At 42.5% G+C, this 23,557-nt stretch overlaps 1 protein-coding gene across 1 annotated transcript in view; it reads left to right on the top strand.

Annotated features, from left to right (window-relative positions):
- Nucleotides 1-5,341: 5,341 nt before the first annotated feature.
- ST8SIA6 (ST8 alpha-N-acetyl-neuraminide alpha-2,8-sialyltransferase 6) overlaps nucleotides 5,342-23,557 on the top strand; it is a 133,461-nt gene continuing 115,245 nt past the window's right edge. The window contains exons 1-2 of the mRNA XM_045787618.2: nucleotides 5,342-5,497; nucleotides 5,969-6,067. Coding sequence (XP_045643574.1) covers nucleotides 5,397-5,497; nucleotides 5,969-6,067 — 200 coding nt within the window. The 5' untranslated portion in view covers nucleotides 5,342-5,396. The remainder of the gene's footprint in view (nucleotides 5,498-5,968; nucleotides 6,068-23,557) is intronic.

A 23,557-nucleotide genomic window follows, 5' to 3' on the forward strand; every position in this document is an offset into this window, starting at 1 on the left:
TGTTTTTATTTATAAAAACTATCTTAGCTGGGTATAGAATTTGGGGGTTACACCTTTTCTGCTCAAAAACTCCCTATAGATATAATTTTGTCTGTTTTTTTAAAGATTATTAATTTATTTGAGAAAGAGAGAGCGCGCACAAGTGTGGGAGGGGGGAGGGGGAAAGGGAGAGAGAATTCTCAAGCAGACTCCCAGCTGAGCATGGAGCATCATGCAGGGCTCAGTCCCAAGACCCTGAGATCATGACCTGAGCCAAAATCAAGAGTCAGCCACTCAACCAGCAGAGTTACTCAAGTGCTCCTAGTTTTGTTCCTTTTGAGTCTAATGTTGCTTAGGTGAAGTCAGAAACAAGATTAATTTCTACCTGTTTCTTCTGTCTTTTAGGCTCTTAGGGTTCTTTGTCTTTGAGTAATTTCTGGAGGAGAATAAATCATGAAGTTAGTTCTCTATAAATTTCTTTAAAACATCATAAGTGTACATAATGGGTTCAGATAATGAGAACACAAAATATCTGCAGATTTACATATTTTTTTCAGTAAAGTTTTCTTCTACTATATTCTTAATTGTTTTTAGTATTTTATTCCTTTGCTTTTAAAAACGAACCCCTAGTACTTACATGGTATATGTGTAATATCTGTCTTTGATACATATATTTTTCTAATGATTGTATTTTCCTTGTCCCTCTCCTTTGTGTTTTCTGTAATTTTCATCACCCTCATCTCCATAACACTAATTCAGATTTTTGCCATCTAAATTCTGCTCTGGCTTCTAAGGTTTAAGTTCTGTATGGTTTCTGTTTGTGTGTTTTTTCTATTGTCATCAGCTCACTTTCCATACGATTGTTCTGCTATCTCTTCTTTCAGTTCTTATTTCTTCTTTGGGTTTTTCTATCACAGTGTTTGTGTTTCATTTCCTGGGCAGTATGAAGTGATTGTTGCTTACATTTTCTGCTGTTTCCTGGAGTAAGTCTTGTTCCAGCCTATAGTCTTCATTTTCCTTTTTATTGGTTACATTCCTTTCCTTTTACATTTTGTATCATTTTTTTCCCCTTTTGCTTACTCATCTTTGAAAGAAATCATGCCTGTATTTTTTCTGCTACTTGCCAAGAATGTGGTGAATGGAAAATTTTTGGCAGTGTTTCCTTTTCATCTGCCTACTTGTTGAAACTTAGTTTTGCATGAAGGGCTTGCTATTGGATATTTTTTGGTCTAGTTATTTATCTGCTTATAGTGTAGGTTGTACACAATGAAGTGGTGGGAAAGAGAAATTGAGGAGAGAACGTGGCAGGTTTGGGGACATTATCTTTGCACATGCAACCCCACCCCCCATCTGTCGAACCAGCTGGAGTTCTGCCTGATCTTGCAAACTGTGGAATCAGGTAGGATACTCTGGGAGAGGCCAATTCAGTATAAAAACCAATGGCTTGAGGGCCTTTTGTTTATTGAATACATAGATTAGGTACTAATTTGTCTTTGGTAAATTGATTTTAATCAATTTTTTGTAGCCTCTCTCTTCAAGATTAGCATTATCTCTAGGTCATCATTCCTCTGGCTAGAAAGCTGTGTTCCCTGGACACAGAAATATTGGTCACCATCTCTCTTTTAGCTCTGTAACCCTGGCCATTTAAACTAATCGCTACTCATTTTTGATGTGACCTACTCCCAGACTTTGCTCTTCCAAATTGTACATCAGTAAGGCCTTCAGACACTTTTCCATTCCTCCCACCCCACAAATTTAAGTTCATAAATAGGGCCGATGAGCCTTGAACTTGGTGTTCTTGTCCAATTGGTTCACCTTTTGTAGATATTCTTGAGAGTTTGTGGAATAGGATTGTGGCCATTTTACGGTTCCAGGATAAATAGTTTCCATTTCTCTTTTTGGTCCTTGATGATCTTTTAAGTGGATTTCAGAGAGAGGAATTTTTGAAGTTTGAATGTTTTATACATTAAAAAATTTTTTTGCACTGTGAATCATAACTCTTTTTTTTTGGTTGTTCTGTAATTTTAGTTAAGCCACAGATTAGATTTCTTATAAGTGTAAGACCTATGTGAAATTTGTATATCATCTTAGGTGTTCTATCTTTAAAGTTAAAACTACTTTATGCATGGAATTGCATCAATTTTTTAAATATTCAATTAGCAGTGGGAGAAATCTGTAATAAAACATTTGGAAACATAGCTCCCTCTCATACAAGGTTGTTGATTTCTGGACGTTATTTCTACTTTTATTTGTATCTTATGATTTATTGAAAATATGTAGCCTTGGTTATACTATCCTTATGAATTTCCTCCCCCAAGGAATACTTTAATATTTATGAATGTGCTATTGTTCTTTGGTCTTCACAAATCTCTAATATTACTAAAACCAATCAGGCAGCCTGAAGACATCAGAAATCACCCTTTCTATCAGGGAGATAAAAATGTCACCCAAATGAAGGAAACGATTCTTGGGTTTACCAATTTTCTGCGTTTCTCTATACTGAGAGTTTATACTCATGTGTACAAGTGGATACAGTAGCCACTTGATATTTGGGATTTTTCTTCATGATTCCCCAAGCCTGTGCACATGGAAATGTTTAAAAACTTCCACTGAAAATGAGAAACTCCAACTTGCAGGAAGATTTTCAATTATTTGGACATTTTTTATATGTCAGTACTTTCCAACCAGGTTTTAATGGTGATTTTCTGAAAGTAAGGGCACTCACGGTGTTAACCAAAGAATAACAAAGGCAAATGAGAGGCAAATGCTGGGCAGACTGGATGAGTGAGATAGGTTCATAGGTTCAAACACCAGCTCAGACTTCTACACATCAGCCAGAGTTTCTGTTTAGATTCTGGGCCTTAGCAGATTACTCGAATGACCAAAATGGATCTTTGAGGTTGTTGGTCAAACTGCTAATTGTAAATTACCAAATACACAGTTTTCCAGTTTGGGTCCTGTGGCTGATAATATTTAAGCACTCATGTTTTTGTCAGGTTTTTTTTTTTTTTTAATCTCTCAAGGAGAAGAAGGATAATTCATAACTTATCAACCCAAGTCTTCATTTACAAAGCTGGTGGTAAAGTTCCCTACTGTCAAATTTTAACACTGGGTTCAGAATTCCCATTGCAAATTTACACTTGGTTTTCCAATTAAAATGGGCTTTTGTGAGTCCCCTGCTGATAGCCATTGGCTTGATAAAAAGTAACTTCATTTACAGCAAGGGTGTTTAGGGAGCCCAGTGCAAGGCTGACTCTTCTGCTGTTGCCTTGAGCCCAGCTGTGCTGAAATATTAAACTTTAGTAAATTAGGTGAAATTGCAGCTTCCTGGCTGATACAATAATGCCCTTTTCTTTTTCTGCAAACCATCTCCAGTATGAGTTGTCTGTACAATTCTGCTCTAAGAGAAATAAAATTCAGACTATCTCCCAAATCCAGACAACTTTTCATTTTCAAGATAATTGTGCCGTATTCTACTTGTCCAACAGAATGCTTAACTTTCAAACATGTAGAACTGGGTTGCTTTATTTATTTTAGCACCACCTGACTATAGTATTACTTTATTATGTCCTACTCAGAAAAGCAGCCATATTCCTAAAAATGTCAGCCATATGTAAAAGGAGCATTTTTTTCTTTATTGATTTGTACATATTTTAACAGCAAGAGTGAGCTATGGAAGGAAATCCTATATCCAGTCACACCTATTTTCAGTTTATTTTCCTCCTTTTTCTTTTTAAGAAAAGTATTCGTTGCTAGGTGTTTTATTCATTGACCAAACATTTAATGATCTACCACTACATGCAAAGTTCTGGTTTGTTTTCAACTAAATATTTTTAATTAGAGTAAATGCAGGATTAGTAGAAAGAAACTAGGCAGCCCATATTTCTCTTCCTGATAGATGTTATTTTTTCAGTGACAAAATCCCTGGCAACGGCTTTATTGAGCTGTCTGGCCAATTTGCTCGCCCAAAGGCTGTCCCGTGGGTCTTTCAGGTTAAGACCTTATGCCTCTAGGAGACTCCAAATGAAATACAAATACTTTTGTCACTTGGGAAAGCTAACTCATTAAAGCCTTTCCAAAGGTTAAGCCTTCCCGAAGTACCTTATCAAGGTATTTGCAAGGTGGCAGAGTCCAGGTGTTGCTTTTGGAAAAAGCTCAAATCAAAGCACTAAAGTAGAGTGAATGGACTAATGAGCCCCCATGTAACAATTTTGGGTTTATGGTTTACTGAGCTCCCTCAAGGGTTGAGTCAGGAGCAAAACTGAGGTTGCACGGCAGGAGACGTGCGCAGTGTGCCTGAGGCACGAGGACAGCAGAGCTTGGGGCTGAAAGAGGAGAGCCAGACCGTATCACGCTGTCAAGGAATGATTTTCCAGTATCTAACTAATATGATCTAGACCAACATGATTTAGACCAGGGCTCTGCTAAGTTTTTCTGGAAAGGGACAAATAAATACTTTAGGCTTTGTGGCCATATGATCTTTGTCACCACCTCTCGACCCCGCCCTTGTAACGCAAAAGCAGTCACAGGTAACACAGGTACATACAGCCATTGATAATACGAAGGCACGGGCATGCAGGTGTTCCAAAAACACTATTTACAAAAACAGGCTGGGGCCGAATTCGGCCTTCAGGGGGTAGTATGCCAACCCTTCAAGACTGCCTGGCTCCTGGAAATCCATTCTCTGTGCCTCTGAACCTGCGTTTAAGTACGGGACGGTTACTCCTTCTCTTGGGTACCAGGATCTACCCGACAAAACCAAGCCCCTAGCAGCGTTTGCGTGGGGCGATCCAGCGGAGCGACGACACAGTTTTAAAAGTTTTGAAGTGGGCCCTTTCTTCTCTCCTCTGCCACCCCTCCAAGTCCTTGCTCTCCACCGCGGGGACGCGGAAGGAGTTGTGGTGTGCTTGAGTGAGCTGCGTGGGCTCCGAGGCAGGGCCCGCGGGCGCTCAGGAGGAGGCGAGGGCTCACAAAAGTTGGAGCCCAATCAGCACCGAGTCCAGCTCGCGAGTCCCAACCTTCAGGTGACCCCGCGCGGCGGCGGCGGCGGCAGCGGCGGCGGCGGCGGCGGCCAGAGCCCGCAGCAGCTGGGAGCGCCTCCGGGAGGAGAGGAGAGGCGAGCTCGGCGAATCGTCACTGCCAACCCGAGCGCCGAGCTCCGCGGTCCGGGGCTGGGCGCGAGAAGGCGAGAGCCGGCACGCGCCTTCTCCCGCTGCCCCCCGCACACGGCGCAGGCTGGGCCGGGGCGCCCGGGAGTGCGGGCCCGCGCCGCGCGCCGTCGTCGCCCCTCCCCGCCGCCTTTGAACGCTGGAGGTGTGCGTGGCTGCGGCGGCGGCGGGAGCTGCGAGTCGGGCCGGCCGGGCTGCGCTTCGCCGGGGCAGCGGCGGCGGCGGCGGCGGCCGTGCGTGGGGCTCAGGATGCGGCCGGGGGGCGCGCTGCTCGCCCTGCTCGCCAGCCTGCTGCTGCTGCTGCTGCTGCGCCTGCTCTGGTGCTCCACCGACTCGCCCGCCCGCTCCAGGTAACCCACCCGTGGCGCCCGGGCCGCCCCCCGCCTTCCGCGCGTCCCCCCGGGGCTGCCCCGCCGCCCGGCCGCCCCACTCGGGGCGCCGACTTTGGGCCGCCGCGAAGGGAAGCCGACGGGCGGCGGTCGCACGAGGGCGGGCCGGGAGGGGGGCGTCCAGGAGGCAGGACTGGCCGGGCGGGGGTCACCGAGGGGCGACGCTGGGACCGGATGGGCAGGGGCTGCGGTGGAGAAGGTTGTGAGGGCTCCGGCGAGCGTCGCTGCCGAGCAGGACCTGCCGTCGGGTCCCCGGCCGTCTCCCGGGCTCGCCCTTCTGGTCCGTGCTTTCCCTTCCTTCCCGCCCTAAGCGTCTTCAAACTCCGGGGTTGCGGAGCTGCCTGGGGAGCCGGGGCGCGCGAGCCAGGTGCGAGCGCGCTGTCGAGCCTGCCAGCGAGGTGTAACAACTTAGTTTTCTTCCTGGCGGTGCAGGTTCTTGGTGGAGGAGAGCAGGGACACCATCCGCGGCACGCCCGCCGCGCTGAGGACGCTCCGGAGCCCGGCGACCCAGCTACCGCGCACCACGAACAGGTACCCGCGGCGCGGGGCGGCGGGAGGGAGGGGGCTCCGCGCCTGCGGGGCGCGGATGGGGCGCGGCTGCAGCCGCAGGGCTCGCTTCGAGCTGTCGGGCTGGGACCGCAGGATTGAGTGCGTTTGGGTGTCTGAATGTGTGTTGGGGTGTGTGTGTGTGTGTGTGTGTGTGTGTGTGTGTGCGCGCGCGTGTAAGTCCTCACACTGCCTCAACCTCCCCTGTGAAGCCTGTACCTCCATATGGAGGTTCTTCGAACCAGGGGAAATAACTCAAACAGCTGCACTTTGCAGAAATGGGTGCTGAGGCCCCTTCTCGGTAACCGTGTGCTGAAAACCCCCAAGAGAGGCTGCACAGCCTGTCTGTAGAGGGATTCGGTTGGTTTGCTTTTTGTCTTGATGCTTTACAGTGCACCCGTGTAAGATTCACGTTCGGGAGAATTCTGTGCACAGCGTTGAGACTGTTTTTGTCCTTAGTGAATGGAGACTTAAAACTGTTCTTTTTCACTCATAGGAGTATTTATCCATGTGCAGTAATTATTTGGTTTTTATCTTTCCTTCTGGTTATAAGAGTAATACATGCTTGTTGCAGAAAGTTAGGTAATATGAGAAATGTATTAAAAAATATTCACTCTGAGCTCTACCACCCACAGATCATATTAAGGGTTTGGTCTATATTCTTCTAGTAGTTTTTCCTACCTATATATATTTTAAAAATATACTTAAAATTATACTTTGTAGTTTGTGGTCTACCTTTTTTTCCTAAAAAAATGAGACAAATACATGTCATTAATCCCCCACTCCCAAACATTGCTTTTAATTGTTGGATAATTCATCATGTGACTATGCCATCTATTTAACTGTAGCTCTAGACATTTAGACGGTTTCGTGTTTTGTTTTTGTTTTATTTGCTGTTAATAATTCTATCAAGTACATCCTTGTATGTAAATCCTTATCTTCTTATTCAATGAATTCTCCAGGATGGAGTGATTGAAGTCACGTTATTAGGTTGAAGAGTATGTACCTTGTAGGTTCCAAACACATATGGCCAGTTACCTCCTGGAAGAGTTGATTCGGTTTACATTTTCACCAGAAGAATGTGCTGTTTTGTGCCTCAGCATTGCTATTATTACTGCGGTTTTGTGTACTGTCTCTTCTCCTCTGCTTATCTCTTGTGAATCCCTTTTTCTTTGTTTCCTTCTGTATATTCTTGGCTCTTGGACCTTCTTAATCTTCTGATTGCACGATCCCAGGCTCCTGTGTGTCATAGTCATTAAGAAGGGTCTTGGGGAGCCTGGAAGAAATCTTGAAGTGCAGGAGCAATCTCCCACGGCCCTCCTATTAGGATTTTACAGCGTATTGGAGGCACTAAGAAATCCTGGAGTAACAAAGCGTTTGAGAAAAATAGTGGCTTCTAGTTTTATGTGATGCAGGTTTGTACACTGTAGATAGCATAGCTTTCCAGTGATCTGGGGAGCACTCCATCTTTTCCCAGGCCTTGGTACTGTTTGTTATTCATTTTGGCCTCGCCCCCTTGGGGAAATTTTGAAAGAATGCACTAATTGAATTACTTGGTCCTAGGCCTTTTTTGAGGTAATTCTTTGATGAATTTTTCAGCTTCTGTTGGCATCCTTCTTTTCTACTTTGCATACTTCCTGAGCTAATATAGGTAATTCATATGTTTTTCTGAATCTGATTCAAAGATTTTTTTATACCATTCTGTTATTTTTTTAAAACCTCTCTGATATATTTTATATCCCCTTTATCATTTATGATTTTAATTATTCATATAGCAGGGGTCTACATTTTAATCTATACTACTTGATTATGTAGAGAAATTATAATTTCTTTTAAAGATTTATTTATTTATTTTAGAGAGACAGAGAGCATGAGCGGGAGGGGCAGAGGAAGAGGGAGAAAAATTCTCAAGCAGACTCCCTGCTGAACTCAGAGCCTGAAGCGGGGCTCGATCCCACGACCTGAGCCAGGTCAGGACCTGAGCCAAAACCAAGAGTTGGACACTTAAGCGACTGTGCCACCCAGGCACCCCGAGAAATTATAATTTCTTAATTTTTCTGTAGCTGATCTGACCTTTCCTTCATGAGCCCCATACTGTAGGTAATAGGTAAAAGTAATAATAGTAATGTTAAAAGCAGTAAGGATAGCCAACACTTAGTGAATGTTTTTATGGGCCAGATATTGATCTGAGCACTTTACATTTATTAGCTCACTTGATCCTTAGAACTACTAAGAGAAACTATAATTATCTTCATTTTATAGTGGAGGAAACTGAGGCACAGAGAAATGAAGTAAATTGCCCAGAGTCATAGGGTTGGGGAATTGTGGGCCCAGGAGTCAGACCCAGGCCAGGTGGGTCCAGAATCCCACGCTCTTAATGTCCCTGCCATGTAGTCTTTCTTAGGTGCTGGGCAAGATGGTGTGTGTGCGCGTGTGTGTCTCCAGGTTAAAGCTTAATCAGATGTGACAATTTAAGCAACTCTTTCTGGTAATATTTATTCTTTCTAGGAGCCGATGCTCCATTTTTCATATTGTTTCATGTTGTATTCACCATTTCTTCTTGAAGATGACACCCAGATATAAGGGGGGAGGAGGGCTTACATGATGTATTGGTATGGTTAAGAGTTGGGGTTCATGATCATGGTATCCTTTGACTCTTCTAATCTCCAGAGTGATGTTGTCCATTTTCCACCTGATGGCTGGGTACCACCCTGCTGATAGCCAGGTAGGAAAGCTGCAGTTTGTGGCTCATTCTTTTTCCTCGGGTAGTCTACCTTATTGGTCCCCCCACTCTGTCGCCCTCATTGAGCTCCCACCTGATGCTACCTCTCAGGGATCTGGTGAAGATTCTGTTTTAGTCCTATCCTGTGTTGTCACTCTGCAACATTTGCTCTGATGCTGTCTCGCCCAGGTCTGGCTAGCTAGCTCCATAGCCAGTCTCCCAGCTATTTCTGAGACCCATCTAAACATCTAAGAACCAAGGCTGGTTCGGGAAATTAAATATAGGGCCTCCTTCTACTTGCCCCATGAAGTACATGTGACCCTACTCCAGGTTAATTTCAGGATGGGAGGCTGTCCAAGAGGTGATCTCTTTTCAGAGTCCTAGCTGGGGGAGAAGGCCAACCTCCCTCTACTCTTGTGGTTACCCTTACCTTCCTGTCCCCAAGCCAGACCTCTCCTCTTCCTTTCTCTGTCTTCTTTCCACCTCTGCTCCCAGTTGGGAATGTGCAGGCTACCCTTGTCCCTCATATTTTCTTTTGTCCTGACTTAAACCTCCAAGCCTAATTCAAACCTAAGCTTTAATGGTAATTCATGGGGACCAGGAGTGAAAAGATTGAGAAAGCTCCAGAAGCTGTGTCTTCCAAGTAAGGTGGTTATTTGCTAAAGAGGGAGAATGAGAAGAATTTGGAAATCTCTTCTCGGGACTGTAACATATCTTGTTTTGCTTGGTTAAAGCTGAATATCACCTAATTCTTTCTCTTTGCATTTTTTTCAGTAACAAGTCTTCTTTATCTCTCCAGAACCCCCAAAGCATGCTTTAAAATGACTGAGGGAAAAGTCATGTCAAAGTCAGAAAGACAAAAGAGAAAAATTTAATAATAATTTTCAAAATATAACCCCATTACGATGGATGCTTTCTCTTTCAAATAGGCTTTGTCAGAGTCTGTCATGGATTTGTTTTTCATACAACCAGCTCTTGGGTTTATTTCTCAATTCGGATATGTTTTCCATCTTGTTATTTCCTTTGTGTTGTTCATCTTTTAAAAATTATTCCTTTTTTCCAACTTAATGTCTTGTTTTTGTTTTTGTTTTTCTTTGTTACAGAATGTTTACTACTATGAATTTTCCTTTGAATGCAGCTTTGGATCTGTTCCTTAAGTTTGGATACATAGTGCTCTGATTTAAAAAAAATATATGCTAAATTGTTTATAATTACATTAATTTTTTTAAAGATTTTTTTTTTGAAGTGCACTCAGTATGGGGCTCAAACTCACAAGCCTGAGATCAAGAGTTTCATGCTCTACTGACTGAGCCAGTCAGGTACCCCTATAATTACACCAAAATTTTAAATAATGTTTCTCTCCATAGTGATTTAGGAGAGTACTTTTAAATTTCCAGGTGGTTGGAATTAAAAAAAAATATTAATCAAATATCCTTTCTTGCTGTTAATTTCATTTTTGATTATAAAAGAAGTCAGTAAAATCTGCAATAATGTCATAAGTGAGTTCTCAAATATTCAGTCATTAGAAATGAGAGATTGGACTATCGTGATGTTAACCTCGTGGCTGGAGTAAGTCCGTGTAGCTAGGTGGCTTGGAATTCTCAGGTCCCTCCAGGGAAGTATCCAGGTCCTGGCTGTGGCTTGGTGCCTGTTAGTGGCAGTGTCCATTCTGACTTTAACATCCATGGTGACAATTCAGGATCCGTGGCCGACTGGGATTTCCCAGATAGCAGCAGCTATGTTTTGAATGTGCTGGTAGTTGTTGCCCATTTCATTGCCCCATCTGGGATGACTAGACTGAGTTTTCCAGAGATGTAGGGACCATACTTCTACTTCTCTGCTTTCCTAAAGAGGTTTACCTGCCATTTTCCTGAGTGAGCTGCCTTTCTGCTCTCTGTGACCCTTTCTCCCTGCAGTACAACTTTGACTTTTCCCTGTTGGAAACCTGGGCTTCCACGGAGGGCAGACATCAAAAGTCCATTGTGTTACATCCCAACTCATTATCGTAGTGACTGCTACTGCGGAGACTTTATTGCGTGTTTTTTAGATGAACACAGAAAAAGAAAACTGCCTGTTATTTCAATGTCCTAAACATGGGTACTATTCATATTTTCAATAACTTCGTATGCACATATCTGGCAATTCTGCTGTGCATATTTTGGTACGGGTTAGTAAAAGTTTTTAAACAACATCTGAACTTTTCTTCATGTCATTAGTTTTCTTTCTGCAACATAATTTTTAGAACACAGTGTTTGTGCGCATCTACCATAATTTATTCTTGCCTTTTGTACATTTGGGTTATTTATTATTTTTTCTTTTGATTTATACTTTAAAATGAATAACTTTATACCTTGCACATATTTTTGATTATTCAGATAAATTCATAGAAGTGGCGGAGCCAGATCAAAGAAATATGAAATTTTAAAATGTTGCTATGATTTGTCCAACAACAATAGTTGCTTTAATTTATACTCCTGTTAGTATGAGAATGACCATTGACTCAAACTCCTGACAGTTCTGTGTATTAGAATTCTTTTTCATTTTTTTACTTTCATTCTCAAGAGATAATATTTTATTGATGTCTTAATTTGTATTTACTTGTTTACTGGTGTGTTTAATTTTCGTGGTATTTTTAAATTTTCCTTTCTAAGTTGGCTCTTCATACTCTTATCTATCTTTCTATCAAGATACTCTATTTTCTGGGGTGCCTGGGAGGCTCAGTCAGTTAAGCGTCCAACTCTTGGCTTCTGCTCAGGTTATGATCTCAGGGTCCTGAGATTGAATCCCGCCTCGTGCTCCTGGTGCTCTGTGAGGAGCCTGCTTGTGATTCTCTCCCTCTGCCCCTTCTGCTTGCGTGTGCACACATGCTCTTTCTCTCAAATAAATAAATAAAATAAATAAATTAAATAAAATCTTAAAAAAAGATAGACTACTTTCTTACAGATTTACAAGAGGTTTATAAATATCAAAAGTATGAAACTTTTCTTTACCGTGCGTTTAAATTGATTTTCTGATTTCGTTAACATTTAATTATGTCTGTGGTTATTTAATCTGTGCAAGTTTTCAACCTTTCTGTATTCTGTCACTTATATCTACTTTTCTTTCCCAATTCCGCTTCTGAATTGATAAACTTACAGTTCATTTACTAATGTATTTGAGATGCTGAGATAAGTGTACATCCTAAATGGATTTTTAAATATTTAAACCTTTACTCCTTCTAGTACTTCTTTTGGCATGTGGCAAAAGGGGTGAGCTTTTATTAAGTTATTATTATTCTATCATGTACTTTTGCTTTTGAGAATTTTTTTTTTTAATTTGAATTAAGCTCTTGCTTACAAATCTAGAAATACTGTGGCTCCTGGGTGGCTCGTTCAGTTAAGTGTCTGTCTGCCTTTGGCTCAGGTCATGATCCCAGGGTCCTGGGATGGAGCCCCTGTCTGGCTCTCTGCTCAGCTCAGCAGGGAGTCTGCTTCTCCCTTTTCCTCTGCCCCTCCCCCCACTCACTCTCAAGCTCAGTCTCTGTCTCTCAAATAAATACAATCTCAAAAAAAAACCAAACAAATCTAGAAATACTGTTTAGGTTCTCTTTTCTGTTGTTCAATGCTCAGTGCCACTGTAAATGAGCCCCTCCCCACTTCTTCAGGTCTTTGTTTCCATTGCTTTCTTGGTCAGCTGGCATAAATCCTGAAACATTTTAGCCTCGGAAGGTGGATGATGGTGTTTCTGGAACTTCAGATATTTAAGGATGCAATTCTTATTTTTCACATAGAAGTACTGAATTGTTGCATCATGACTCCACTTTTTTTTTTGGGGGGGGTCTTAAAATTTTTGTAAGATTTCTGTTCTTCTATTTTCTGCTTTTTAGGGCCCTGAAAAACAAATAAGAGTAATCTTAACTTTTATTTTCTCAAAAGTAACCTGTTTGATTTTTTGCGTTACGGACCCTGAGAGGAATGTTCTTTCTTTTCTTTCTTGCTGTTAAATTTATAGCAGTGTGTCTTTTCAGTGACCTCTTTTGGTTAACTTTGTCTGTAAGCTTTTTTAATCCACTGGCCCAGTTATTCTATTTTTCTATTTATTCTGTTTAGTATCCTATCATGGATTCTGTGATGTGTTCCACACACTCTGGTTGTATTCTGTGAAGCGATCCTTCATTTTCTGTCTTCCAGTGCTGAACCTCTTCCCCACCGCTGCCTTTCCATGTCAACAATTTTATTTCTTTTTCTGATTTCAGTTTTCTCCTTGTCTTTTCCCTCTGCCCTCTGGGATGGCCTCTCAGATCTGTCCTCTACATTTCTAAGTGATTTTTCTGTAGTGTCAGTCGTCTGTTTTGCCCTGTCTAAAACAGTACATCTATTCCATTTTTATTCTTTACAATTTTTTTCTCGTCTCAGCCTGCACGTTATCCCTTCAGTTTACATCTTAGGAAGCATCTAAGTAAGCTTTTAAAACACCTCACCCTTCATTTCTTACTTCAGGTTTTCTTGTATTTTATTGAGAATGCAAAGCAAATGCTTTCTAAAGATTTTTTCTGTGTCTTATAGTAAATATTGTTCAAAAGTATAATTTTTCCTTACACCTTGAGAACAGTGTCCTTCCAAGTTAGAGAATCTTTTTTTTTTTTTTAAGTTTTTATTTAAATTCCAGTTAGGTAACATACAGTGTAGTGTTAGTTTCAGGTGTACAATTTAGTGATTCAGCACTTCCATATATCACCTGACGATCAGTGAACATCTTTTCATGTCTGTTAACCAGCTGTATGTCTTCTTTGGAAAAATGTCTATTCGTGGCTTCTGTCCATTTTTTATTGGTTTTTAGGGTGTCGAGTTTTGTGTTTTTTTTTTAAGATTTTATTTATTTATTTGACAGAGAGAGCATACAAGCAGGGGCAGTGGCAGGCAGAGAGAGAAGCAGGCTTCCCGCTGAGCAGGGAGTCCAATGCGGGGCTTGATCCCAGGACCCTGGGATCATGACCTGAGCTGAAGGCAGATGCTTAATCAACTGAGCCACCCAGGTGTCCCAGGGTGTTGAGTTTTATAAGTTCTTTATATATTTTGGATATTAACCCTTTATCAGATATGTCATTTGCAAATATTTCTCTTATTCCATTGGTTGCCTTTTAGTTTTGGTGATTGTTTCTTTCATTGTGTAGAAGCTTTTTATTTTGATGTAGTTCTAATGTTTATTTTTGATTTTGCTTCCCTTGTCTCAGGAGACATATCTAGAAAGAAGTTGCTACGGCCGATGTTAGAGAGGTTACTGCCTGTGTTCTCCTTTAGGATTTTAATGGTTCCATGTCTCACATTTATGTCTTTACTCTATTTTGAATTTGTTTTTGTGTATGGTGTAAGAAAGTAGTCCAGTTTCATTCTTTTGCATGTTCCTGTCCAGTTTTCTCAACACCATTTGTTAAAGAGACTGTCCTTTTCCCATTGGGTGTTCTTTCCTGCTTTGTCAAAGATTCACTATATAGGTGTGGGTTCATTTCTGCGTTTTCTATTCTGTTCTGTTGATCTGTGTGTCTTTTTTTGTGCCAATACCATACTGTTTTGATCACTAGAGCTTTGTAATATAACTTGATGTCTGGAATTGTGATGCCTCCAGCTTGCTTTTCTTTTTCAAGGCTGCTTTGGCTATTCGGGGTCTTTTGTACATACAAATTTTGTACTAGCTCTGTGAAAAATGCTGTTAGTATTTTGATATGGAGTGCACTAAATGTGTAGATTGGTTTGGGTAGTATAGTATTTTAATAATATTTGTTCTTCCAACCCATGAGCATGGAATGTCTATTTATTTGCATCTTCTTTAGTTTCTTTCATCAGTGTTTTATGGTTTTCAGAGTACAGTTCTCTTACCTCTTTGGTTACATTGATTCCTAGGTATCTTGTGACTTTTGGTGCAGTTGTAAATGGGATCGATTCCTTGATTTATCCTTCTGCTGCTTTGTTATTGGTGTATAGAAATGAAACAGATTTCTGTACATTGATCTTGTATCCTGCGACTTTACTGAATTTGTGTATCTAGCAATTTTTTGGTGGAGTCTGTCAGGTTTTCTCTATATATAGTATCATGTCATCTGCAAATAGTGAAAATTTTACTTCTTCCTTGCCAATTTGGATGCCTTTTATTTCTTTTTTGTTGTCTGATTGCTGTGGCTAGGACTTCTAGTACTATGTTCAATAATGGGTGAGTGTGGGCATTCCTGTCTGGTTCCTGACCATAGAGGGAAAGTTCTCAGTTTTTTCCCATTGGGGATGATATTAGCTGTGAGTTTTTCTTATATGGCCTTGATTATATTGAAATATGTTCCCTCCGAACATATTGAGGTTTCTTACCGTGAATGGATGTTGTACTTTGTCAAATGCTTTTTCTATATCTACTGAGAGGATGGTGTGGTTTTTATCATTTCTTTTTTTAATGTGGTGTATCACGGTGATTGATTTATGAATATTGAACCATACTTGCAAACCAGGAATAAATGCCGCTTGACTGTGGTGAATGATTCTTTTAATGTCTTCTTGGGTTCAGTTTGGTAGTATTTTATTGAGACTTCTTGCATCCATTTTTATCAGGGATATTGCCTGTAGTTTTCTTTTTAGTGGAGTCTTTGATTTTGGTGTCAGGGTAATGCTGGCCTCATAGAATGAATTTGGAAGTTTTTGTTCCTTTTCAATTTTTTAGAATAGCTTGAGAAGAATAGATATTAACTCTTCTTTAAATATTTGATAGAATTTTCCTGTGAAGACATCTGGTCCTGGACTTTTGTTTGTTGGGAGATTTTTTATTACTGATTCAATTTCTTTGCTTGTTTTCAGTCTGTTCTATTTCTTCTTGTTTTGGTTTTGGTGGATTATATGTTTCTCTGTGAATTTAACCATTTCTTCCAGTTTGTCCAATTTGTTGGTATATAGTTTTTCTTATCTCTGATAATTGTATTTCTGTGGTGTTGGTTGTTATTTTTCCTCTCTCATTTTTGATTTTGTTTATTTGGGTCCTTTTTCTTTTCTTTCCTTTTTTCTTTCTTTCTTTCTTTCTTTCTTTCTTTCTTTCTTTCTTTCTTTCTTTCTTTCTTTCTTTCCTTCCTTCCTTCCTTCCTTCCTTCCTTCCTTCTTTCTTTCTTTCTTTCCTTCTTTCTTTCTTTCTTTCTTTCTTTCTTTGAGAGAGGATAATGTGAGTGGGAGAGGGGCAGAGAGCAAGGGAGAGAGAGAATCTTAGGCAGACTCCATGCCCAGTGTGGAGCCCGACGTGGGGCTCAGTCTCACAGCCCTGCGATCATGACCTGAGCTGAAACCAGGAGTCAGATGCTTAACCAACTGAGCCACGCAGTCACTGTAATCTCTTTTCTTTTTGATAAGTCTGGTTAGGGATTTATCAATTTTACTAATTTTTTCAAAGAACCAGCTCCTGGTTTCATTGATCTGTTCTATTGTTTTTTAGTTTCTATATCATTTATTTCTGCTCTGATCTTTACTATTTCCTTCTACTGGCTTTAGGCTTCACTTGCTTTTTTTTTTTTTTTTTTTGCTTTGTTTTTTATTTATTTTTTTAGTTCCTTTAGGTGTAAAGGTAGGTTGTTTGAGATTTTTCTTGCTTCTTGAGGTAGGCCTGTATTGCTATATACTTCTCTCTCAGGACCATTTTTGCTGCATCCCAAAGATTTTGAACTGTTGGATTTTCATTATCTTTTGTTGCCATATATTTAAAAAAATTTTTTTTCTTATTTTTTTAGAGAGAGAGTGCATTCAAGGCAGCAGGGGTGGGGGAGGGAGAGGGAGAGAGACAGAATCTTATGCAGGCTCCACGCCCAGTGTGAGCCCAACACAGGGCTCAATCTCATGACCTGAGCTCATGACCTGAGCCAAAAATCAATCAATCAGGGAGCCTGACATGGGCCTTGATCCCATGACCCTGAGATCACGACCTGAGCCGAAGTCAAGAGTCGGCTACTTAACCGACTGCACCACCCAGGCACCCCTGTCTTGCTGCTTTTAAGATTTTTTTTCTTTATCACAATATTTTGCAAATTTAATAACACTATGTCTTGGTGTTGGTCTGCTTTTGTTGAGTGTTCTCAGTGTCTCCTGGATCTGATGTCTGTTTCCTTCCCCAGATTAGGGAAGTTTTCAGCTATTATTTGCTCAAATAAATTTTCTGTCCCCTTTTCTCTCTCTTCTTCTTCTTCTGGGACTCCTGTGATATGAATGTTATGATGCTTGATGGATCCCTGAGTTCCCTAAGTCTATTCTCGTGTTCCATAATCTTCTTTCTCTCTTTTGTCCAGCTTCGTTAATGTCCATCATTTTGTCTTCTAGGTCACAAAGTCATTACTGCGATTCTTCCATCTGCTGTTCATTGCATTAATCCTGTTTCCAATCTCATTTATTGCATTCTTCATTTCGGATTGATTCTTTTTTAACTCTTTTATCTCTGTGTTAAGGGTCTCCCTGATGTTTTCTATTGTTTTCTCAAGCCCAGCGAGTATCCTTAATGATTGGTGCTTTCAATTCTCCATCAGGCACGTTACTTCTATCTGTTTCGCTTAGATCTCTGACCGTGGCCTTACCTGTTCTTTCATTTGAAATGAATTCCTCCGTCTTGGCGTTTTGTCTGAGTCTCTGCCTTCTCTGGTAGAAAAGCCAGTTATGTTTTTTTTGTTGTTGTTGTTGTTCCTGAAAGTAATGGCTTTATGAAGAAGAGGTCATAAAGCATCCAGGGCCTGGCGCTTCAGGGGGTGTTTTCGGTGTGTGCTGTGTTCTCTGCTGTTGTGTTCTGGCTGCTCGGTCCTTCGGGCCAGCCATCTGCAGAGGCTTTCCTGGCCTGCCATGGGCGGTGTTTGGTCCTTGGCCTGAGTGTGGTGAGTTTTAATTAGGTGTGCTCTGGTCCGCTTGTGAAATGAGACCTGATGCTACTTTCACTAGAACTGAAGCCCTGCAGAATTCTCTGGTCGGGAGACGTAGTGTGGGCTGGGGTTTGTGCTGGTCTTCTGGGGAAGGCACCTGCCACGCTGGGCCTGAGGCAAGCTTGACTGAGAAGGGCAGTCCCGCCAGAGCGCAAGGGTGTGGGGCTGGGTGTAAGCAAGTTAGGCAGCAGTGTTGGCACTGTGTTGTTTCCCACAGGTGTTCCTGCCTTTCTGCTGAGGGGCAGGGAGGGAAATGCTGCCAGCTAGCTCCTTTGTTGCCTCCCAGGGATGTTCTCCGAGACAAGAGTGTATAATCTCCACACTGTGTTCCCCAGGCAACCTTCAGATCATCTGCCCCCTGGGTTGTTTGTCTGCCTTCTCCCCAGGACCAGTGCAGGGTCCTTGGGGCTCTGCCCAGCCAAGCCCACCGACCCTTACCACTCCAGGCTTGAAGCCACATTGGTTGCAGGAACTCACGAAATTCATTCCTCATTTTCTCCCTCACCTATTGGTTTGAGGAAATGTTCTCCTTGTCCATCCCCCTTTGTGTCTCTCTGTCTCTGTGTCTCTCTCTCTCTCTCCCTTCTCCACAACAGTGGCTCCTCCCCTCTGCGGCACGCGCTGTCCGTTTCTCTCCTAAACCATGTCTCCACACTTCCTACCTTCTTCATGTGGCCTCTTCTCTCCCTTTCGTTGTGGAGTTTATTCTGTCAGACTTCAGGCCGATTTGGGGGATATTCAGAATGACTTGATAGTTATCTAGTTGTGTTCGTGGGATGAGGCGAGCCTACGGTCTTCTACTCTGCCCCCATCATCCAGATGTTAGGAGTTAGTTGGACAGTTAGGTAGTAGGACCAGGGTCCCCGACAAGAGAATATGGAGTCAGGATAGCTAACAGAAAACAGCACTGACTTCCTGTTCCGTAGCGTAGACAGGACCGCACTGGCATTCTGCTTTGCAGCCCTTGCAGAAATGACTTCTGCAAAACATCCTAAAGCAAGACAATTAACCACCAAGCATTTGTTAGTATCACAGGCAAGAGGGCAGTTAAGACACAAGCCCCCAGATGTTAGCAAAAAAAGACCATCAGCACAGAGATATTAACCTAATAGGTAGACAGATACGTGACCAAAGCCCTGACTGGCATGACTCAGCATACCCTGATTGCTTCAGATAGTTTCGCAAAAGAGCTCATAAAATCCCCTAAACTTAGAAGGCCTGAGGGTAACCCTCTTGGATCCCGCTCCCTGTCCAGGAGCTTTGTACTCTTGCTCAATAAACTTTGCCTTGCTGCCCACCACTCTTCGTCTGGTTTGCCTCTTCATTCTTGGACGTGCCGCGACCAGGAACCATGGGCACTAAGGGGACAAAGATCTTGTAACACAGAGGAATCCTGTCAGAGAATCTTTTAACATGTTTTATGTGGTTTTTTTGTTTTTTTTTTTTTTTAGCTTCTTTTAAATTTAGACACCTCTGCAGGAAGAGGCCTCTCTCTAGCCTTGTGCATATCAGCCACTCCTTGTGCTCCCACCAGGGGCTGAAACGTTCCCCTTCTCAGAGCACACACCAGAGGAGAGGCTGAGCCATAGAGCCTATCAACAAACACCTGAATTTTTAGGATTCAAATTAAAAAAAATTGTGGTAAACTGCAGGTAAATTTACCGATTTGAGTTTTTAAAGACCAGACCTCAAATCTGTCTCTTGCTCCCATGTGTTGATCTCATGAGTGCCAGAAAGGGCATGTATTCCTGGGTTGTCCTAATCGACCTGGACTTCTGTTCCTGCCAGCAGTGGTGCATGACAAATGTCACCTGGAACCCAGGGCTGGGGCTGTGGGGCTCTCCCCATAGCTGCCACCCCCTTTATATCCCAGGGCATGAGGACTAATTGCCTTTCCTGTCCCCTTCCATTCCTCCAGTGTTTTACGATATAATGTAATGTAATATAATATGATATGATATGATATGATATGATATGATATGATATACTATGCATAGATAGAATCTCAGGAGAATGCAGAAAGGGAGCCGTGAGTGAGGACTTGGCACAGCAGCACCTGGACAGCCTCTGCTACCTTCCTGCAGGAGAACAGCCACCTGACTTTCTGGTTGGGGCAGGCTCTCTCTGCTCAGGTAAAGAAAGGCAGACAGTGGGAGCAAGGTCAAAGCCACCCTAATTTTTTTCTCCCTGGACCTGCTGTTGCATCAGCTGCTGGTAATTTCTCCGTGGGGTTTCATATGCTCTCTTGGTTACAGCTCTTCTTCCCTGCATCTGACACATTTCTGAAGCAGTCATCTGTTGCCGTCGAAATGTGTGGTTGTTGTTTTGTGCAGACTCGTGTACTTTTCTAAGAATGTGAATAGTCTGGAAGGGAGAGAATCAGGCGCTGTTTACTCTCTACTGTCTTATACTGAAAGTTGTAATAATGTTTTATTCGACATTTTGTTGTTGTCGTGTATATTCACACTGGGATCATAATTGTGAGCTTCGGAAATTCAAGACGAGTGTGAGCTAGAGCTTGTTAAAAGGGCCACATAGCTAAACGCAACAGTGGCTTTTCACTCTCTTTTACCCCCTTCCTCTCCACACCACCCTCCACATACATGAAGGCTATCGAACTATATTTTTGAGAACAATATAATTCCCTTTGGTATCTTTACTCCTTTGCTTTTAAGAGTAATGATACCGTACGTGTCCTGACTTTAAACATTCAGTACGCTTTAAAATTGCTTTGAGGCTGGTATCTGAAATAATTTGAAACGAGGCTTTAAATCTTGCATTCTGTCTCTTTTTTTCTACTTCTTAAAACTGCGTCTTCATTGGAGCCCTCCTTTTTCGGGCTTACAGGGGGTTCTCCGCTTCTGCTGTGATGGGGATCACCTCGGTCCTGGTGTTCCTGAGGTCCGGTGAGAGCTGCAGGACACACTTGTCGGGGGGGAGGGAGCGGTCCCAGACATGGGCTGCAGGTGCTGCTGGGCTGCCGTGGGCTCATGGACGCGTGGGCAGGCAAGCCAGGCTGGGCCTAAGGGACACGCAGAAATGTCCTGCTGTTTCCCCGGCTTTGTGGAGTGGGTGGATGAGAAGATCTGGCCTTCAGGAAGAAATGGTGTCCGACTGTCCAGCTGTCACTTCAGAGGTCACTGGGGGTGGACTTTTATGCCCTATTAGAGGCTCATATAACTCCACAACTTCCTTTGCAGGCCTCTCTCCACAAGGAGGCCGAGTGCCTCTTTTCATGGCTGGAGAAGTGACAGGCAGGCCGCAGACGGGACTGTTCACGCATGGATGTCCCAGTGAGGGCGATTCCATTGCGACACCACTCTGGGCTGCTGGAGCATCGTCTGGCCTTGTATATTAATTCAATGTGCCCTCCGTAGACAGTTTCCTTGAGCCGGCAGGCTTCGGGGTGAAAGTGAAGCAGCAGAAGTTGTCAGACTCCCTGGTCTGGTGGTAGGAATGAAGCTTTTCTTCAGGAATTATAGAGAAGCACAAACATTTTGGGAGATGAGGCATTAACCGAGGAGTAGAGGGAAGAGAGGCCTGCACACCGCAGGAGGGACATAAAGAGAAGAAAAGGAAATAAATATATCTCCTTCTCGGCCAGGTGTGCTGATTCTTTTTAGAGTCACTAATATTAGCTGCTCGGCAGTTTCAGGGTGCAACGTTTCTGCAGCCTCTCTCTGGGGGGGACAGAGAAAGAATCCCTTGAAAGAGCTACTGAATGCCATGAGGACACTTGAGAAGTGTTCTTGCGTCCCAGTGATGTCTGGATTTACAGCTGCTTTTACCAGTAAGAAGATGAGTATTGCTGTGGATTTATCTGTGCACACTTAGGAAGTTAGCTAGTGCAGGCCTGACACGAGCAGGCTAGGAAGGCCCACACGTGAGTTGTGTCCTTCCGCAACGTCAGCTTTATTCAGTCATAAAGCAAGGTTAACACGATCGTAAAGCAGGTTCAGGGTTCCGTTTTGCTATGTATGTAACTGGCTTCATCCACGTCACATAAAGCAAAGCACAGTTCTGCGGCGCACAACGAAGAAGGTACAACAAGGGTAAGAATTTCACAAACCAAGCACGGAGTCGGTCCGTGAGCGCACGTTGGATGAGACGTGGCGAGATCCCGGTCAGCTCTCGGAGCCTCCTGCTTATTGTGTTCAAGCAGTGGACGATCTCGATTGTGTTCAGAGATCAATCGGACAGAGCCTTTGGTGGCAGTTGCCTTTTCAGTGTGGTCAGACGTGAAAGGGTCAGTGTCTGGAGAGTCTGACAGTGGGCTGCCAAAGTCCTCCCCTTTTTAAAGGAGCTTAATCAGTCTGGGGCCTTTTGCAGGCCCCTTCTGGTTCTGCTGGTGATCAGTTCTGGGTGTTGCCAGCCTGTGTTGGTTTCGTGATATCTGGTCTTAGCTGTTACGCCCTTGGCTGCTTTCTGTCACTGCTTGACATGAGTGACTCCATCTTGGTCTCTGTAAAGACACCTAGATCTATCTTATCTATATTCTCAAAGAGACCAGTGGAAAAGTTCTCCTTTCTTCCCTTCTAGGTTTTTTGATTGGTCAAATAATTAAATTGATATACAGCAGATTAACAGGATAAAAGCAAAAGTTTGGTAGCATGTATATGGCAGAGACCCAGAAAGACTGAGTAACCCCCCAGAGTGGCCATAGCCACTTAAATACCAATACTTTTAAATACTGTCTTCAACTAAAGACAGAAGATGTTGGGGGCGGGGAGTCGGTTATTAGAGGGTACCAGGAAAGGCACCTTAAACAAAGGTGTGGTTGGCAGATTTAAGTTGCTGCCTTCTCTGTTGGTAAGAGCTTCTAGAGACTGAGTTACCCCTCTTTTCCTGCTACAGGGAGGGAGACACCCTTACAAAGGGAGATTTCCCTTGTAAATGTAAATGTCTCTTGCAAATGGGTAACTTGTATTCAGTTTCCAGAGCTTCCCCTGAGTCTGACATTTCTTGAAAATAACCAGCTTAAAAGAATCCATATGCCAGAGGCATAACTTGGGAGTGGCAAAATTTGCTCCCATTCAGATGTGAAAAACTTTGTGTCACAAAGTACGAAGAATGATTTGTAAACACTAAAGATAATCGGTCAGTAATTCTTGAGAACATTCATATCCGTGGGCATAATTATTTCTAAAGACAATTTTATAGGGCATAACCTGTGCTTTTGAAATTATTGTAAAATAATGTCCATTATCTTGTTATTGTTGTAAGTTATTGTTAATGCACTAGGATTCTCTAACATATAATTTTTAAACTAGTATTCTAGAAAATTGGAGTTGTAGGTTGTGAAGACCAATCATTTTTAAAATGATTAAAATCTCTCACTGGAATCTCAGTTGGAATGCAGTGATACCTTTACACACTGCCTTGGAGGATATGCTCAATGTGCCATATACAGTCAGTCGATCCTTGAATAGCATGGGTTTGAACTGTGTGGGTCCACTTACGTGCAGATTTTTTTTCGATAAATACAGTATAGTACTGTAAATATATTTTCTCTTCCTTATGATTTTCTTGAGAACATTTTCTTCTCTGTAGCTTGCTGTACTGTAAGAATACATTTGGTAACCCTAAAAATAAAACTATCCGTTATTTTATCAGCAAAAATGGGTTTATTCAGGAATAGCAGAGAATTGTGATCAAGGACAAGCAAGCCATGGCAAACCTTAGGCAAGTCCACTGAACAAAAAAGAAGAATGCCCTTCTGTAGAAGAGAGGGTGAAGTTGGGAATGCTCTTATAAACAAAAAGGCCGTTGGAATAAACTGGGAGCTGAAAGTACAGTGGCTTTTGATTGGCTGAATTGTGATGGTCTCTCATTGGCTGGGCTGTTGCCAATGGGA

This window comes from Ursus americanus, chromosome 31, assembly GCF_024610735.1.
Source record: "Ursus americanus isolate L20-20 chromosome 31, mUrsAme1.1.p, whole genome shotgun sequence".
NCBI lineage: Eukaryota > Metazoa > Chordata > Mammalia > Carnivora > Ursidae > Ursus > Ursus americanus.